This window comes from Coccinella septempunctata, chromosome 2 (assembly GCF_907165205.1).
Source record: "Coccinella septempunctata chromosome 2, icCocSept1.1, whole genome shotgun sequence".
NCBI lineage: Eukaryota > Metazoa > Arthropoda > Insecta > Coleoptera > Coccinellidae > Coccinella > Coccinella septempunctata.
This window is the reverse complement of record NC_058190.1, coordinates 45,865,117-45,885,894: the sequence shown is the minus strand read 5'-3', so window position 1 is coordinate 45,885,894 and position 20,778 is coordinate 45,865,117. Positions and strand designations below refer to the sequence as shown.

Sequence of the window (20,778 nt, the reverse complement as noted above, 5' to 3'; positions counted from 1 at the left end):
GAAGCGGCCATTAATTTTGTTACCACAAAGACAGAGAGTAGATTATAATATTTCGATAAGCTCACCTGTCCCTATCCGAAGAATCTGAGACGACGTCGGTTCTTGCCCTTTTAACCTGCAACGGAAAAATTAGTTTGTGATTGGGCATTATAAATGGGACATTATTCTATTCGAAATATAGACGATCTTGCGAGATGCAACTAATTTTACTATAAAACAGTAACAATAATATGGTGCGCATGTTATAATTGAAGCTTTAAAACACTCGCAATGAATTTAACCTCTCAACGTTGTAAGTGCATACTTTAATGGTATATTATTCACTGAAATGAAGCCACCTTTATGTGATGAAACCACATGAAGTTGGATAGATAAGTAAATAATGACCCATAAATAACTAGTGATTAATGAATGTATTATAAAAATCAGTGAATAATGGTTCATGAATAACTAGTGATTTATAAATAACATAATGCTCAAGGAAACTCATAGATTATAATCACTTGGTGCTTCGATGGTGGATAAAGTCACTATCATACACTTTTTTCGATCATACAACCAAAATTCAATGCTGGAAATGGTTTCCAAATCAGGAAAATGTTCCTCATATTTAAATACATCTATTCAGGTATATAATGGATAGATATCATATCTGATGACATGTTTTGTTGACATGAATATAGTTCTAGTAATTTACAAGCTCATTTGACAGTTCGTATTATTGATAACATCAAAATCAAAGATTATAGAGTAGAAAGATAGGAAACGCCCTCATATCGCTAGTACTAAAAACCGACTACATTTTGGCCAGTGAAAACACGCGTGACAATGAGATGGCGCTAAAAACGCACTGTCAATACAAGAAAATTTTTTGATAACAGTTTTCTGTTTTTTAATTGTGGGGCGCGAAATTCGAATTCTATTTCTCGTATTGCATTCCAATATTGACTTTGTTTCTATCAGAAAACAAACATCCTGAGCGACAAAACAAAAGTATGGTTTTGTTCTGTGATCAGGATGTTAGTTTTCATCTAAACATTGTTTGGAATCAATTGATATCAACGAAAAACGCTGTTGGATGTGCTATATATTTATTTGCAATTCATAAAAAATTTACAAAAATTGAAATAGTGGGCAATAAATGAAGTTTTAACTAGGACACTAAAGTATATGGTGATCTGCTATATGTCGAAGGTGTTGTATCTGTACAATAGGTTGTTCTGAATTAATGAACTTAGTTGAATTTGTAAAATATACATATATCAGAAATTAATATGACCCAATATTCAATATACCATCATAGCATACATATTCCAGTTACTTACATATGTAGGTATTATTTAAAGAATTTTCAGAACCACACTAAAAAAAACCTTACAGACATATGCAAGACCTGTATGTCAGTATAGTTTCTTGGTGCTTTTTTTATGATTTCCTTATGATATGGTCTCTTCATGACACAATATACAAATTGATTAATGAATGAACAAAACACTCACAGTAGGTTTCATAAAACTTTGACTTTCTAAACAATAATTTGACAGTCACTCGGTTCCCAAATGGAAATCAATAAAACCTCTGCTTTTCTGAATATATTGAAAGAGTAGCAATTGAGAATCATTGAATGGACCTATAAAGATCATCATTTCCCCTTAATAGGCCGTTCATGCAAGGGATGCTTTCTGCATACAACAATTTACGTCGATTAACAGTTCTCAATTGACCTGCAGTGAAATGTTCATTGCACATGGTGTAGTTAGTAGTGTTTGCTGAATTAATTGTCTTCAAGCTCTGAGAATTTTATCCACTTCGGAGCACTGAAAATTAGAATCAATGAATGACCGATTCACATGTTACGACTTTTAATACTTACGCTTCCATTTTCCTTAGTTGAGTGAAAAACTTAATCACATAAAATACATTTTATTATTTGATCCACCGTTCTTCACCATTCAATAATTTTCGAAAAAAATTTTGATGTTTTCACCAAGAAATAAGACAAAAAAAATTCAAAAATCAGCAACTAGAACGAGCCAGATAAACAAAAAGCGGAATGAGAATCAAAACATTCAAAACCTCTTTGATCAAAATTGACGTCTGAAATCTTAAAAAATTTCATATATTTCTGCAAATGGCACTCAAATTAATATTTTAACCAGTCCTAGCGTCTTAAAAACACGCGTGACACACAGATGGCGCTCAAATTGCTTTAGTCGCCTCGTTTCCCATCTTTCTACTCTATAATCTTTGATCAAAATGGTTTCGAATCAAGACGAACTCTCATCCAAAATCCTAATTTTAGCCGGGTATGCTAATATTGATACCAGAAAATCCAGAAATTAGATGGGATATAGAGAATTTGAAGCTTTAATATTATGGATATGGAAAAATAGACTCTACCTGTGAATAAATCAGTATATGGGTTTTTTTAGATGAAACCGACCAGACGATTATGTATATGCAATGCCAATGATCGCGAAATGTCATGAACAAATGTCAAAAACCGCCTCACTACTGACAAACAGAGTGGTTTACGAATTAAGACAAAAATTCAATTGAGTACAGGGATTACCAGATTGGGTTGAAATTTTATAAACAGAGTGAATGGTGTACATATATTCAACAGAAGATTCCACCCCTGGACACCCAAAGAAACACTCCTTCCCTTCACAATTTCATCCATTTCAGCTCGGTTAAGAAGATACAAGCTGTTGAAAATCCATAAAATTTTGAGGTAATTTCACAAACGATTTTATCGAATTTAATGATTTTCGGAATATAGTTTTTTGTTGATGTGATGAATCTTCTCCGAACATTCTTAAATCTACCATAGATTCCTTATTATTACCACGACGTGCCATAAAAATACCAGAAATTTAAAGAATCTCATGACAAGTTGAACACTTTCTAGTGAATATTTAACCATTTTGGGAAATAATGCCCAGTATTTTTCATTTTTCTATCGAGTAATTTTCTGTTCAAAAACAAAAAATATCTTTGAAATTCGAAATATTGGGTACTTCGGCTGAATGCAACTCTGTTTAAAAGAACCACAGATGTGTAGTGTCATAGAAAGCTTCTTATTCTGAAGGAATCAGAAAAAATGGTGAAAGAAAAATTGATTTCAAGAATCTACTATGTAGAAGTCAAAGAAACACTCTGTATATGGCAGTTAGGCGGTTCCTATAATGCTATGAGCTCTCAGATTTCGAAAGCATTTTAGATCATCGAACTAGGGCATGATTTTGAAAATTTCATCAATTTGATAGGAAATAAGGTCACACATTTTGATTGATTAATATAAGGTGCTTTTGAATTGGACCTACTCATTAGAGTAAAGAGGAAGAAGATAGGGACAATTTTGAGTACTCAAATGTCATTGCAATTGCTCCAACAATTTCAATCACAAATACTTAGGTTAATTTTCACGTTTTTTGGCCTGATAACATTTTAAACCGAGCTTGAAACGGTTTCATCTGATAGGTAGTCGAAAAACTTTCTTAGGGTTTCCGTAAAAATATGCCAATTACAGCAAATGTCAAAAATGAAACCTGAAATTCACTAGGGTTCTAGAGTTGAAATGTACTTATGTTGGAAGTACGTATTATGAACTGTTTTTTTGACAGTTTAGGGATAGGACCGATTTTTGTCATCGAACAGGATTTATGGAAAAGAAACTTCATATTTCCAAGTTTTTCTCCCCACAACCGAACGCATGCATAGATTAGTTCATGTTTCCACAAAAAAAGGAAATTCCCCTCATGAATAAAAAAATATTTCCTTAAGTTCAGAGGGTTTAGCTCTGGAAATAGCGACGGCCTTTAGTTACCCCAAGCAAATCGAAACCGATTGCTCACAAACACACTATTTACCGGAACGAACTTGACCGTAGAGTATGCATAGAATCGTCTCAAAACGGAAACATACCTTCGGTTCGCACATTTTGTCGATCATACTGCACCTGGACGTCTGAGCATTCAAGTAGTTGCAGGGCATTAAAGTCACCATGATAATACCCGCAAGGTACAAAACCGCCAACACTGTTTCAAATTACAACACAACAAAAAAACAATCGGAGTCAATTAGGTCCTTCAAATCATGCTAACCCATGGATTTGCACAATCGTCACTGTAATCTATGACCCCTGCAGCCGATCAACATCTACTATCACTGTTTCTAAGATCACTTTCACTGCACTCTGTGGTTCGTCCAAAAAAAACGGAGCAAAAAGGACAAGCGGATAGGTTCGGAAACCCTATCCGAATAGTGTTCTCTGTGACTGAGTGTGATCGAGACTGAATCCGGTGTTGGTAGGGGGGCGAGATGACCTCTCCCCTCTCCCGGTAGGAGTGCGAACTAGCAGGGATCGCGAGCACCAATGACACCGGAGCTGGCGGACGGGATGTCCAATAGAATCCGGATGATTATTGCATTATCTTATTTTATTCCTTTTTTGGAGTCCTGCTCAGGCGAATATTCCATTGATGTAAATTATGTGGAAGTTAAAAGCCTGGTTGGAACGAAGGACCCTACGTGTTAAGGAGTGCTAATTTGTCAAATCTGTCTTGATGTGTTGTTTTTGAGGGATGTTGTCGAACGATATATTGATCCAGAGTTCGTAGGTTAGGGCTTGGTTCGTTGCCGTCTTGAAGACTGGGGAATAAAGTATCTACCTGATGTAATACACGATTTCCCTGTATAATATTACTGTTCGGTGATTATATGGAGTAACTACAGTTTAAGATTCTGGCATTGGCAGGGAAATTCTGAGAGAATTTGACTCCGTAATTTAAATTCATAGAAATTTGTAATCCCACAAGTCTCAAAAATACCAACTATTCTATATAGAACCATCAATTTAGATTTTCCACATCTTCTTCTTCTATATGTAAATGAAGGGGAATCTATGGATATTATGTAAGCACATCACATTCAAACTACTGCACCAAATTGGACAATTCTTTTTTAGTTGTGTTCGTTATTGCCAGGACAAGGTTCATCTAACGGTATATTTCAGAAAAAGTCGTAAGGAAACAGAAAAGAGGTTTTCCCTCTTCCTCCGATAGATACAGCAATCATAGAGTATATTGTCTAATTCTTTCATCAGTTATACGGCAATCTTGCCGAGCACTCCGAGCAGGGAAGGGATAGTTTAATATGAATTTAAAATCTTATCTTTTCGAAATTCTGTGTTTGAACTTATGTAGGATCTGCCTAGCTGCTATACTAATATATGAAAATTTTTTTAGTTCTATCTCACAAACGGTTTTATCGAATGAAATGAATTTCGGAATATAGTTTTTCATTTATTTGATTAATGTTTTTCGAACACAAGATATCACCGGCGTCTTCCAGTTTTCTCATAATGACCATTACGTACCATAAAAATACCAAAAATTCAAAGAACTCAACCCTTGAAACTGTAAGTTCGATTCTATCTAATGAATATTTGTAAAATAAAAGTATTCTTCATATAGTCTCTTATAATAAGCCGTTTTCGCGTAATTTGATATTCAAAAATTAAAAAATATCTCTAAAATTCGAAAAATTTGGTAATTACTGGCTGAATACACATCTGATCCATAGATGTGTTGTGTCACAGATTTACAGCGGGTTTCATAAAACTCTTACTGCCCGATCAACGATTTGACAGTCACTGGATTTCAAAAACGAAATGACTAAAACTTTTTTATTCCTACATATATTGAACAAGAAGCAATTTAGAATCATTGAATAGATGTATATAGATCATAATTTGATTCGAGAATTGAATTCCGAATTCTTATGACTGAATTATTGATTGAAAACAAATTGTCGTTTATCTGTCAATCAAGCGTTGATTCCCCGATCGAGCTTTATGAAACCGGGGGTTAGCTTGTTATTCTGAAGGTAATTTTGTTTTTCCAGGGGTGGCACAGCTCATTATGAAAACTTAAAATTGCCACACCTTTTAATAGGGCCAAATCGGAAAAAATAGTATAGGTAAAAAGTGTTTCTTTTGACCTCATGAATCTACTGTTAAAATATTTGTACGCGTTGAATACTCACCCTGTTTCCCCTTATGTAAAACGTTTCAATGAATTGTCTCTTTATTGAATGTGCGATAATAATTTATGTAATTATTGTAAAAGTACTCAGTACCATCTTCATAAACAAGAAATTAAAGAGCACCTGTAACAATTTGGCGAATGCGCTGGTAGTGCGCTATGATGTTACAAAACAAAGCGTCGACCATTGATAGAACTCTTTGGTGTTGTTTGAGTGAAATAAACGGATTTTTTTGCATTCCTTTATGAAAATGGATGAAACATGGATCTATCTCTATCTATATATACAGGGTTAGAACTATTTAGAGACTGACTATAGGAATATCGAAAACCGTTAAAAATGAAGGGTGGCTTAAATTCCAAAAAAGTAGTACCTACACCAGTATAATCGCTGTATAGGATTATGACTACACACCGAATTCCGTGTAGTTATCTCCAAAACCCTGTAGTCCCCCTCTAAATAGTTTTAACTCTGTATATATCTACTTACGACATAATAAAAGAGGTTGTCAGCTGAGTGGACACTGAATGTCGTCAAAAGCTATAAAAAACTCGAAAGAAACTCAAGAGACACGTTGCGTGATGAAGTATCCCATACTTCAAAGGTTTTCAAAATACAAGTGATTCTTTGAGGAAAATTGATGTTGGTATTCGGCATAAAGTTTTTTGAAAAATCTTCCCCCGGAAAAGTTATACCCCTCTGAGAGAGGAGATATTTTCACCTCAATAAGAAATATTCATCTACAAGTACCTAAACAATTTGTCAAGGAAACCAATAACTCATCTCCCACTTGTCCCGATAAATCCAAGGAGTTCCCCCCTCATTAAGTGCCAAGAAGTAAGTGCTAAAACGTAACATCTGACCTATAGTGGCAATCCATCTAGGGCATATTCCTCTACCCCGAATTTCGGGTGGCAGATCACGTTGCATAACAAACGGCCCTGGCGGGACCTTCTAATTAGCCAGCGAAGAAGTACGTTATTAACTGCACGCGGAATGTCATAAAACTATGTGAAATTAGCATGCCGGGATGCAACAAAACACCGAACAGATTTTTACGAGACGACAAAAAGATATGGAGGAAGTAGATTGGGGTTGAGGGGTTTGGGGCGGCTGTTTCAAGGCCAGATTTAGGACCTTCTTCCTCTGAGACGGAATTGGTAGAATTAGGCGTTGTAGTTGTGGAGCTTCTGCTTTGAAAAGACACGCGATCACAGTGTAGCAAGGATTTGGAATCCACAAAAACGTGTAGGTCATTTTTTGACCAAGTTATAGGCGGAATGGTTGGACTACCATGAAGCCGATGTTCAAAATTTAATCCATATGGATCAAGGGTTTAGCTTCAGCCTGTATAAAGTTTTCATATTGTTTTTATGACCCCTTCATACAAGTAAACTAAAACAATATCAGAGAACACCCTATACTCCATTCAAATTTATTTTAGCAGTCGGTTGGCCATGAAATAATTTTCTCAAGTTTTTGTAACTAGAACCTAGTAAGGTTGGCACTTATGAAATGTCGTTAATGTCATAACGCCGTTGCCACAACTAATATCTAATATTACAAAAATGTCGAAAGTGATTGAAAAAAAGAAACAGGGTTTCAGGAAGTGCTATTTAGAATTCGGGTCCGCTCATTCAAATAGTTACACCCTGATATTCTAAAATCCACAATAAGTAAAACGGTAGAGAACATATTCAATGTAAAAGAATTTATATAGTGTTTCATCTGAATCTAAACGACTTATATTTCAGCTGAATATTTCCACAATCAGAAAGATTGTGAATGAAGAGGATGACAAAGAATTTCCTTCTATTGGGAGACCCAAAAAAGTGGTGGCATTTGACTACATATTTGAGTGAATTAATGCGAAAAGTTTACTACAGGATTTTCGATTAATGTCTTCGTAGAATAAGTTCCCGAAAATTGTTTTTTCTATTTTTCATTCGACTTGTCCTATACATTGTAAATGTCTTAAGGTACCAATAAATACCTAATTATTATTATTATTATATCAATGTATTAACATGCCACAAATACGCGCCAGTTGTTCTGTTAATTGTTTATTCATGTGAAATTTTTGTTAAAAGGTGAAGTTCATCTTGACTTCCTTTAATTCCTTTTACTTATATTGATGCAAGATGATATTTTTGTTGAAGAATTTAAAATTCTTGTAATTATCTGTTAATTCCTTCAGGAGATACCCATTCCCAACCACTTCATCATATGCATTTCATATTCGGGTTAATATTTCTGAAATCTACAACTGATGTAACGTATTCAAACTTTAACCAAAGAAGATAATGAGCATTAACATTCCTCAAGCTAGTGCATATTATGATATTATACTGATCTCTTGTATTTTCCATGCAAATATCTGGATTTGGTATGCCTTCAATCAGTTTGTATAAACTTCAATTATGTTCGTCACATATTTTCCGAAGAGATTCGACATTGTGATTAAATACGTAATAACAGAAACTTATATGTAAAACGGGCAACATAGCGTTGATTTAAAACCCAAAAATGTTTTGACAAGCGTCATAACCCCCACATTTTCGTATTATACAGAGTGAAATGTGTCAAATTTCCATGGCCAACCGAGTGTTAAAATAAAAGTGAATGGAGTATAGATAGTGAGTGAAAAAATACTAAAGACAGAGTCTTAAAAAATAGTTCGAAATCTCACCAATAAAATTCGCGTAAATTATTCACGAATTTTGCCACAATTTTCTTCCTGTTATGGATCTGATATAAGATTTATATTCAAACTCTCCAAAAAGCTTTCCCCAGCAGAGTGAGAACCAAAAAACCTTTATTGCTTCATATTAAATCGTTTTGAAAATAGGAACGCCATCAACCATCATCAAAACAGGAAGCGCAAGATTGGACTATAAAATTTCCTGTTATAGCAGCTGTTCACAGTTCTCACCGCCTCTTATATGATACAGTTTACTACTTGTTTGTTATGTTTTCAATAAACAAATACCGCGGGAAATTGCCATTTTTGTGGAAAAGAAATGATTGCAGATCAGATGATGGGAGAAGAATTCAAGACAATTGAAGATGTTTACCTACCTGGAAAATAGTACGTAGCCTTCAAAATTCTATCCTATTTGAGGCAGGCTACTCTTATTTCTCAAATGGCAATGAAAAATAAATAACTTTTTTTCAAAACATAAAATTTAAGGATTCTACAGTTATATTCACGCCAGCGGAGTTAAAAAGAGTTGTGCGCCCTTCTTGTTTCCCGATTTTTTTCGATGCCACGAAAGTATAACTCAAACAGGGAGAACATGTGACACTCTGTTGATACCGAGGTTCTTGTAAATAGAACTTCTCATCTTACAACCAAAATATCACATACACCAAGGTATCGCATGTCCCTCTCTTCCATTCATAACTTGCGATTTGAAACTTGATTACGTTATGTGATTCACTTGTTCGAATTTGTCAACTTCATTCATAAATTGTTACATAATAGTCATCAAAATCGGAAATTGACTTAGCTTCTCGGTTACACAGCTTACGGTCGTCCTCTTTGATGCAAGTTCTTTTTATTGAGCTTGTTGAATGGGTACCAACGTTAATTGAAATGGAGCTGGTCGATACTGAAGAGGTCAATCACTATACAGAACATATATAGATGATTTTGGGGCAGTCAACCAATACCAATGTACTGAAAAATTTAAAGACGTTGTATAAGTAGGTAGAGTGTGTTTCACATGAATGTTGTCACTGTATTGTGACTTATTAATTGAGCAAAATTTAGTTCAGAAATTTAGAGAGTATCTCAAAGTTAGTTTGTTTTTCACCCTTATTTTTAATGTGAGAAATCAAAATGTTCACCAACTCATTCTTTCGCACACAGTTTCAGGTGAAAATTAATTTTTAGTATTTGTAGTACAAAAAAAACATTCAAATATTAGAAAGTGAACATTTGAATCCTCATAAATGAAAATTTGGTCGACAACTTTTGAAAAGTTTTGAACTTCCTGAACTTTTGTGGAGCAGTTCATTTTATTTATGGAATTTAGTTAAATTTAGATCTCAAGTTCGAAATTCCATTCAGTTTTGACCTTTAACAGGGTGTTCTATGACAACATGGTTCTTTTCCCGAAAAATAAATAGGTTTTTTTAACGAATATTCGTATAAAACAGGATGTTTTCAAGGGCGAGGTCTTTTTTGTGAGAGGAGGTAGAATAAGTCATCAAAATAACTCATTTCATCAAAAATAGCCTACCTATATGAAATATTCAAGATGGCCGAGCTACAACCCCTAGAAATTCGACAAAATTTCATTTAATTTCAAGTACGGAATTGTGAAAGGTATGACTACGGCATCGGAAGAACGAAACAAAACATAAACAATGAATAAGTTCGGTACTTTCGAGTCTATCTGATTAGTTGCATCAAGTCACTTGAAAAAATTTTCATTTATTCATATGATGAATAAAATTGAAAAATTTTTTTTCCAACTGAATTGATGATCATCACAAATATTACATGATACAGGATGTTGCGTTCTGACTCTTCATCATCAGGTGAATTCCTTGGAAAGATCAAAATTGGGATTTGAATTAATAAATCAGTTGTAATAAACTTGTAAAAAATTTTAGTCCAAATAGTCCAAATACCAATTTGGTATCACCTGCTGTAAAAAGTTAGAAGAGGGTGTTGAACCTTCAGTTATAGATTCTCAAAAAAACAGTCAGAATAGCAAGTGAGATAAAATTCGGATCAGGTGTAAGGTGTAAAACAATGTAACAAACTGTAGTTTGCTTCCGGTTTTGGCAGGGTGATTCGGCTGGTGTAGATGTCACAAAATATAGTAAAGAAATTCTACAGATTTCGACAAGATTTCCTTATATTTTGGGTACCAATCGCCTGATTTGAAATGTAAATTTTCCTGACCCACCCTTCGAACCATTCACACGCTTCGTTCAATTCGATAAACACGGCTTGATTCAACAATAGAATAACAAATCCGTCCACTTCCTATATACCGAGAAATCAAGTTTTCCCCGATAACATCTCATTAACAAGTAGCAAGTTGCTACTGAAAAAACCCTAAAGGGCCTTTCAATTTATCCCATTTCACCGGAAATGCCGCACAATCAACCCTCGAGCATTATGACACAAATGGAGCAACACTTTTACCTAGGTTCACATGTTTTCAAAGAACGCCCTATGGCAGCTTTTAATGAGGGTAAAGTGGTAGCAGGGACATTTTTTATTTCACACCCTTCGCAAGGTTCTCAAGGAAATTCATCGGTTGGTTTTTAGGTCTCCTGCGATAGGTATATACCTTCGGGAATTTGAATATGTTCAATCGATCGGAAATTGTTTCCCTTGGGACTAGCGAATGTTGGTTTTTAACCAGTTGGGTTTAAGGGTTTCGCATGGATAGAAAGCTATTAAATTTAGGCATACCTTCGATCACGGTCCTTCGACCAACTGTTTACGATACACAACATTGTTGTAATAAATTCATTAATAATGGATGTTCTGTTTTCTATGCTACTATTATAGAACGTGGATGTATTGATATCTAGTTAGCCTAGACCAGTTCCATGCATAAAAAAATGGTACGTTACCATAGCAACGAACAATAACTCATTAGAAGTGTCAGTGTGAAGTTTGAGGTCAAAAAAGTAAACCAGAGTTACGCAATGAATTAAAAGGAAGAAGATGCCCACCGAAATTGTGAAAATCGAAAAATTGGAGTATAGAGCCTGTATTTAAAAGGGTCAAGAGGTAAGCAGATTTACGAAAATAAGCTTAATACCCTTGCTGATCAATGTCCTTCGTATGGGACCGTGAAAATTTGGACTGGAAGCTTCAAAAGAGGCCCAGTTTCTGTGTCAGTCCCCGAAAATATCGATGCAGTTCATGACATGATTGTATCAGACCGTCGAATTGGGCTAAAACGGATATCTGAAGCACTGAATATTTCATACGAATGCGTTCATCATATAGTTCACGTTAATTTGGACATTAATTGCTGCAAAATGGATCCCCAAATGTTTGAATGTTGACCAAAAGCGTGCAAGGATAGAAGCATCGCGTTCGATCTGTGCTCTATTTGAAAACGATGTAGACTTCTTAAACAGAATTGTTAATATGGATGAGACTTGGGTACATTTCTACAATCCAGAAAAAAAGCAACAATCGATGGAATAGCGATACTCTGGTTCTCCAAGACCTAAGAAGTTGCGTGTCCAAAAATCTGCTGGAAAAGTTCTTGCTTCAGTTTTTTGGGATTGCCATGGAGTAATCATAATTGATTATTTGGATAAGGGTAGAACAATAACCGGAGATTACTATTCGACATTACTGACCACTCTATTGGAAAAAATTAAAGAGAAAAGACGCGGAAAGCTATCCAAATGTGTTTTGTTTTTGCAGGAAAACGCCCCTGCAGGCCCTGCACACAAATATCATGTTGCCATGCAGAAAATTCGTGATTTAAGATTTGAATTACTAGAACACCCCCCTTATTTGGCTCCATCCGACTATCATCTCTTTCCTCAACTGAAAAAAAGTTTAAAAGGTCGTAAATTTTCTTCCAACGAGGAGGTAATAAAAGCTGTGGAGGTCTGGTTTGCAGAGAAGGAAGAAACATTTTTTTTGAAAAGTCTAGAGACGTTGCAGGTTCGCTGTAATAAATGTATCCAATTATGAGGAGAATATGTTGAGTAATAAAATATTTTGACATTGTTTGGTTCTTTAGTAGGCTAAGAATTTTTCAATATATCCTCGTATATTAATATTTTCGGAAAACCTTTTTTTCAGTATGTTCAGTAAACACCCCATAAACTTCAGTAGGTTAGAAGTGAAACAGTTTGCAGTGACAGCTTATGTGCACCTTTTTCAACCTCCTATACAGATAAGCACCCTAAAACACACCATATCAACCAGCAGCACTCAGCCCATATCAAAATAAGATTAAGCATTCGCGGAACGCATATAAAACGGTGTTAACACGGGTCGCCGAAGATGCTGAAGAGCAAGAATGTAGCCAATATTCACGCTCAAATTGAGCCTACTGTTGCCGTGGCGGATATTCGAAAACATTCCCAGAAGGCGGTGCATTAAAATTTATACGGACGTGACCAGAAGGGTATGGGATGCATTTTACCTTATCATAGCTGATGTCGATTCAGCTCCTTTTGGACATAATACGGGGTTTTTGAGAACTCGAACAAGGAATGACATCATACTTTTGGTAATTAATCTCGATTCTGAGAAGATGTATTTATGGACACCTTATAGTCGCGAACTGGCGTTTGTCACGTGATCAACGTGGTGCGTTGATTACAAGTAGTATTTATAGATAGACGCATGAAGCGCCACTAGAGGAAAACGCAATATACAACATTATTGGTTTGATATAACATCCGCCAAAAAACATATTTTTTTCGTCGACCTGAACAAAAAATGACTATTTTGAAGACAAGTACTTTTCGTACCCAAACACTTTTCTAAGTCAGTAAGCAGGATAAACAGGAAAACAGGATAATTATCCTGTTTTAGAGTTATATCTACAGCTGAAATGAGGTGTACTTTTTCAGAATTCAATAATTGTCTGCATGCCGTTAATATATTCATTGATATTTAATTCCAGACATTAATTCCATTACTCAATTATTTTTTATTGTTGTATGAAATAAGACTTCGAAAAGAACACACGTTAATATATTCATTGATATTTAATTCCAGACATTAATTCCATTACTCAATTATTTTTTATTGTTGTATGAAATAAGACTTCGAAAAGAACACACGAGTTGACGTCTTCATTCAGACCACGTTTAAATCAGTACTTAGATCAAAACAAGATTGTGCAATCAAGACAAGCCAGGGATAGGTACTTCATATTATGTGATAGAAATGTTTAGTGTGACTGAAAATTCAATCAATTCAATCGGTGGAGTCGAATTGAGAGCTTGGAATCAGGAATCAGTTTGTTTTGGTTATAAATAACTTTCTGGGGAACAAGAATTCCGAAAACAATATCACATCTAGAGGGATTTTCAGAAAGTCTGGACATTTTAAGTGAAAAGCAGGGTGACAGTTTCTATCAAGATTTACAGACTATGAGAAAGCGTTATATAAAAGGGGTTGGGACTATGATGTGATGACCGATTACTGTTAGGACTTGCAACAAGAGGTATCTTTCAAAGAAATTATACGGGGTGAGTCTTTGACTTGTACAAATGTTTCAACGATAGACTTTTGAGGTTGAAAGAAACACTTTTTTCCCTTACCACTTTTTCCGCATCGGCTCAATTCAAAAGATACAGGCTGTTGAAAAACCATAAAAAGTGTTATTCTCAGTTTAACGGTTTAATCAAATGAAATTAATTTCGGAATATAGTTTTACATTTATTTGATAAATCTTTTTCGAACATAAGATATCACCTTCGTCTTCTAGTTTTCTCATTATGACCATTACCTACCATAAAAATACAAAAAATTCAAAGAACCCAACTCTTATGAAACTAATTTGGACGCTATCTAATGAATATTTGAACGTTCTGTAAAATAAAAGTATTCCTCATATTTTCTCGTATATAATGCGCCGTTTTCGAGTAATTTGATGTTCAATAATAAAGAATATTTGTAATATTCGGAAAATTGGGTACTTAGACCGAGTGGGGAACACTTCTTGAAAGATCCACAGATGTGTAGTGTCACAGATTCAGCTGGTTAGTTATTCTGAAGGTTATTTTGTTTTTTCCAGGGATGGCTATATCTTTTGATCAGGCCAAATCGGAAAAAATGGTATAGAAAAAAAGTTTTCCTTTTAATCTCAAGAATCTACTGTTGAAACATTTGTACTAGTCAAAGACTAGTACACTTTCATAGTGTTGAATACAAATTTTACTTGAAGAAGTAGTAATCTTTTTTCAGAATGCGAATTTCAAAAACTTAAGGTGTTAGCAAATATCTAGTAATTTTTTTGTTCATCATAGTGTAAGACATGCTCAAAACAGTAAAAAAAATTGAGAAGAAAAAAATTGTACTGAAGAGAATAATCTTCGAAGAAATTTGATGGAAAGACCTTAGTTTGATATGATTGAAGTATATTTGGTTTGGGTTGAACTTTCAACGTCATTAGAAGAACAATCCTCACAACGATCTGCTGGCACAACAAACAAAATTAACGACTGATTGCATGTGTCGTTAATGACGTCATCAATAAGTCGCCCACTGTCCCATATGTGATAATTATTAAAAACTCAAACCATTACGCGTGATGGATGATGATGAATGTCGAGTGAATGTTTTTAGTCCTGTACCACCCCTTCCCTTGGGATAACAATCCTATTTATTCACGATTTTGTCGTTGTTATATACGGACAGGGCAGGCTCAGAACATTGGTCATAATGAGATTGATTTGGAGCCTCGTTCATCATATTAACGAACGAATTTTGAGTCTCGTTTTACCACTAATAGTGAAAAAAGGGTTATTTGAATCGTTTCGACTTACAAATTCGAAAAGATGGGAAGTTCTGGAACAGAATGTTCTATTCTTCGTGGTCCACATATCGCTGATCCTTCTCTGCACTATTAAAAGTTTGATGAACGTTATCGGAGCACTTCTAAGCCAGAAATTCTTATCTTTCGACCATTAATGGAACAACTGATTAATATTAATTGCAGTTCATCACTCAAACAGACTTGCACATATCATGGAAGGATCATCATATAGGTATCATACCTACTAAAACATCAATGATCTATTGATCTACAAAGTATAAATGATTGTGACATTGCAGTTGGCTTTGTTCTGTGCTGCTTTTCAGAAAAGGGTTACGAACTATACGGGGTGTTAAAGGACTATATGAGGTGAGGAGTCAGAAATAGGCACTCAAACGTCACTCATGCCTACTAGTTTCTTGAATACACGGTATAGAATTAATTTCTGAAGTATTTAATACATTTCGATGATATTTTGCTAGCTTATTGTCTTTTAGATAGTCCAAATACTCTGAGAGTGAAAATCAAGAAAAGACAGAACCATACTAGAAAATTTTCCACGTCCGGACACCAAAATAACCTGCTCCAATTATTCTTCGAAAATTTTCGATATTTTGAATACGAAATTTAATAGCAGGCACATTTCTACAAACAAACAGAAACTATACGAGTTTTATGATTCAAGTCGAAAATGAAGATCTTTTCCTGACAATTAACCATCTTTTTGGATTATACCATAGGAACAGAAGCTTCCTCATTAGAGATAACTCACTTTTCACGATTTAAAACTTTTTTATCCACGGTTTCACAATGCGAAAGCCATGAGAGAATTGACACGTGGTTTTCTGGCACCGATTGTAATAGAATGTCAACAAGAGTGTAGATAATGAAATAGTGGTTTCGTTTAGGGTTACACTGAAGCCATTTGATATCTCTTAAATTCCGGTGTGGCTGACGGCAGTTTAACAAACGAAAATTCCGTATGCGTAGCTACCCTCGATTCCGTCCTTGTAAGTTTTCTCTATAATCAAGGGTTTTGTCACTGTTTGGTCCGAATCATGTTCACGATATCATTCTGCGTTGCAAGCCTAGTTGAATCGACTTAAATGATCAATAAATTTCGATCTTGATCATGGGTGATAAATGGAAATTTAGGTACTGATATTTCTGTTTATTCTGATGGTACACCAATTGAGGCACAAAATTCACTCAAAGACTCATGACTCATTGTTTCAGGGTTGCATGGAAAAGTACTTAACACTTGGATTTTCCGGGTTTAAATGAAAATCTGGAAAATCATTCGGACCCGTCAATTTCTGATTCGAGGGTGAGAAAAAGAGTGGAGCTAGATCAGGTGATCTGAGTGGCCACTCAATATGTCATGAATTCTCATGATTGTTGTGCGTGAAACACCAGATACATCGGACAATTTCCTAGTACTAAAGGTCAGAACCAATGCTACATGACCTAAGACAGCCACGTCCCTCGCTTCGCCCCTTTCATGCACCCTCTTGTGTTTCCCACTGAACCAGTAGCGACAAATTTGGCAACCATTTGCACAACGAAAGGAGCAGGTACATTTATTCCAGGATCTCCTTCGTTAAATAAAGCCGTTGTTGTTCTCGCAGAGTCTTCATTTAAATATGTTGGCTAATTTTGAAGACAATCAAGTGGATTTGTTGCATGGCATTGCATGGCACATTACGGTCGTCTTTTTCCGAGAAACTAATAATGCCATCAACTTCATTCCTCTATTTTCTTTTGTTTTCGAGTTATAGGCCAAAATTAAAATTTCTACTTTAGTCATTATCTCTATTTCTGTTTAAGCTAGGATGTTGAAATGAAAACATTATAAAGATACTTTTTTGATAGCAATCCAGTGGCGTACTATGAGTTTTCCCACAGGTATATTTGCTGAGCTATAACATAGGGATGTGTTTTTTCTCATGAAAAGAGTAGTTATTGAGACTTGGAACATAGATATAGGTATGGAATGGAAATTCAGTGCTACGAATGAATTGTTTGTAGTACACACATTTCATCTTTCTCTGTCTAGCGTGACACAAAGGCAATGGCGTAGTATTGAAATATTCACATGGGTACTTCCATCTATTCGTACTGAAAATTGATGAGACAATGCTGTCCGTGTCAACTGTCTCAATGGTGATTGGAGACAATAAGCAACTTTCTCACTCCAGTCTTTGGAATGTTTATTTTCCATTCCATGTATCTATGTTCTAAGGTTTCAGATGACTGAGGGCGATGTATGATATATGAATGAAACGGTAAAAAATGGCGATTCTCATTTTAAACTGCTGTTTTTTCATAAGGAAAAATACAACTTTATGTTGTAGCTCAGCAAATAAACCTGTATGAAAAAAATCATAGTACGCTACTCTATCGTGTTGGGTTAAAAAGTTCTAGTTCGGGTATCACCAATTTTACCCACCCTGTACAAGTTGCCAGGGATAAGATAACTCACGAGAAAATCGACCATATAAGGAGTATGCCCCATCGTCCAACACATTATTAATTTTTACCTTTTTTCCTAGCCCATTTCGATCGATTACTAACCTAATCCTATAGGACATTTCTGTCACTTAATAAGGATCAACCTTATACTCTTTCTTCAACGTAGTTTATTCAATTGTTCTCGAATTGTATTACAACTATCATCGGAGGATGGTGTAAATTGAAGTATCAAGTCCCTGAGTGAATTCAATTCGAAATTAATATATCCCCCCCCCTATCCTCCCCATCTCTGCCTTACCGCTCGAAAAGCCTCATTATCGCCATAAACCCAAATTATATTTATTTAAACGCCCCCCGGGATTCGGGATGCTCTATCCGAGTGGCAATCGCGCCCAAAAAGAGCAGTTAAACATATGTTTATAAAGCACTGCAAGCTCGCTGGCCTACTTCATTAGCGATGCCGAAGTTAACAGTTGTTTGGGGGGCCATCCCCTGGGGAAACGAGGGCTCATGCGGCGTTTCTATTAACCAACACGTCCCCCCCGATGAAGATCTACGAGTGCAATAATGAACTTCGGGATCCATCCAGAAACGAATTGATTATGATGATTATTATTTGGTGGTGATGGGAAATTATTAGCTCTTCGTGTGTTGAAATTCGTACGAATAGGGGGTGAATTTACCGATTGAAATATTGATAGAGCATCGCGAGAGTGTTACGGCTAAGTTTGCATAAATGAACAAAACACATGAGTAGATACAGGGTGTCCGAATTAAAGTGTTTCTATACCTTATTGTGGAAATTAAAGGAGCTAGACGAAAAAGTTCAAAGGGCAACCCATATTTTTTCCTGTTCATCATGTAGAGCAGGTTAAAATGAGCAAAAAATGTATTCAAACTTTTTCTGTAAAGTGAATAGTTTCAGAAATATGGACGAAAAAGTGGATTTTCTCGTAAGAACCAACAATAATTAATTAATTAAGCTGATAGAATATGGTTACTATGGAAACTAGCACTCACCTAATTGTGTATTTTTGAGTTTTTGTGTTGTCAGACCACTACTTGATTTTTTTGAGAAAAATGTATCTGTTTAGTTGAGTCTCACTTTAAAATTGAAATAAATTAATTTTATTGGGAGCGAGTACTGATGATTATGGGTAAAAGAATTTTTGTCTTTCATTAGTCAATCTAGTTAATTAAATTCATCAAAAAAATTAAATCCAACTATATAGCAGCAAAACTAATCAATAATTATCCTTGGTTCTTGCAGGAAAAAGGAAAATGCACTTTTTCCTCCATATTTCTGAAATTATTCACTTTACGGAAAAAGTTTGAATCCATTTTTTGCTTATTTCAACCTTCTCTACATAATAATAAGAAAAAAATATAGGTTGCCATTTGTAGAAATTAAGTTTTGATTGAACTTCTATTCGAATTTTTAACGTCAATTTGTGAAAACCCTGTATATCAGATTGCTAAAAATAGATATGTAACGTATGATCCAATATGTTGACAAGAGCTGGGCAAAATTTGATTCTGATGCATTCAATAGAAATCTCAAATTTATTCTACAACTGATGGTGTTCTCAATGATAATTATTTTTATCAGAATTATGCATGCATATATTATCCACTTTCAACGGTTTTCTTCAATACAGATGTTTTTTCCCAGCAGGAATAAAAAAAGATGATATTATCAGATTTTTAATGTATTGGCTCCATTCTAAAATCAGTTGTTCTCGATCAATTCTAGTGATCAATATAGTTTTTCTTTCGTTTGATTCTCTACACTCGATCGATATGCAACGCGAAACACGCAATTTGACCCAAGAGGAATGTGCCCAAGCGGTAGTTTTGCGAGAAGAAGGGTGGACATACACAAGAATTGCAGAAAGGTTTGGAGTTTCCCATACAAGTGTGTCCAGAATGTTGCAGCGATTCAGGGAGACAGGTATGAATGTCCGAAGACCAGGACAGGGTAGACCACGGGTAACAACTGCTATTCAAGAACGTTAATTGATAGTTTCTTCGTTGAGACAACGGTTTGCAACCGCTCGCCTCCTTCAAATTCAGCTTGAGCAAACTCATGAGGTGCAAATTAGCACTCAGACAATAAGAAATCGCCTCAGAGATTATGATTTAAGGCCTCGTGTCGCGGCAAGAGGCCCAGCTCTTACCCCAGCCCATCGAAAGCGCGTTTGGATTTTGCAAGAGAGCATATCCATTGGGAAGAGGCCGATTGGGAAAGAGTTCTCTTCACAGATGAGTCTATATTCTGCCTCTACCAGTGTGATCGACGTTCCCTTGTATACAGACGTCCACATGAAAGATATGCTCAGTGCAATTTCCTGGTCCTGGTACTGGTTTCGGGGGTGGATCGATTATGGTATGGGGTGGAATATCTTTGACTGCTCGCACAGACCTAGTGGTCGTTGATAATGGAGCTATGAATGCTGATAAGTATATAAGGAACATTCTTGAAGAGCCATTGCCATTTGCCATTCGTCCCATACATTGGTGAAAATTTCATTTTTATGGACGATAATGCCAGAACCCATATGCGCGCATCGTTCAGGAGTGCCTTGAAGAGGTTGAAGTCTCTCGAATGGAATGGCCAGCAAGAAGTCCAGATCTCAATCCGATTGAGCAGGTTTGGGACAACCTCAATAGAAGGCTGAGAAGTTCAGAAAATCATCCAGCTACTCTTAATGACTTAGGAATCCAACTCGGAGAAATCTGGGAAGGATTAGATCAGAACATTTCAAGATCA

General features: G+C 35.5%; 1 protein-coding gene across 6 annotated transcripts in view; it reads right to left on the bottom strand.

The window, feature by feature from the left end:
• The window catches only part of LOC123307786 (eyes absent homolog 2), a 104,451-nt gene that overhangs the window by 36,404 nt on the left and 47,269 nt on the right, over window positions 1–20,778 (bottom strand). For 4 of the 6 annotated variants that reach the window (XM_044890213.1, XM_044890214.1, XM_044890215.1 and 1 more), the window contains exons 1-2: window positions 3,928–4,298; window positions 66–115 (exon numbers count right to left, since the gene is read on the bottom strand). The exons of 1 other annotated variant lie outside the window; for it this stretch is intronic. In XM_044890213.1, the coding sequence (XP_044746148.1) occupies window positions 66–115; window positions 3,928–4,008 (131 nt within the window). In that variant the 5' untranslated portion in view covers window positions 4,009–4,298. Of the gene's footprint in view, window positions 1–65; window positions 116–3,927; window positions 4,299–20,778 lie in introns of those variants that run through there. One more of the 6 variants, XM_044890217.1, reaches the window with a different exon arrangement.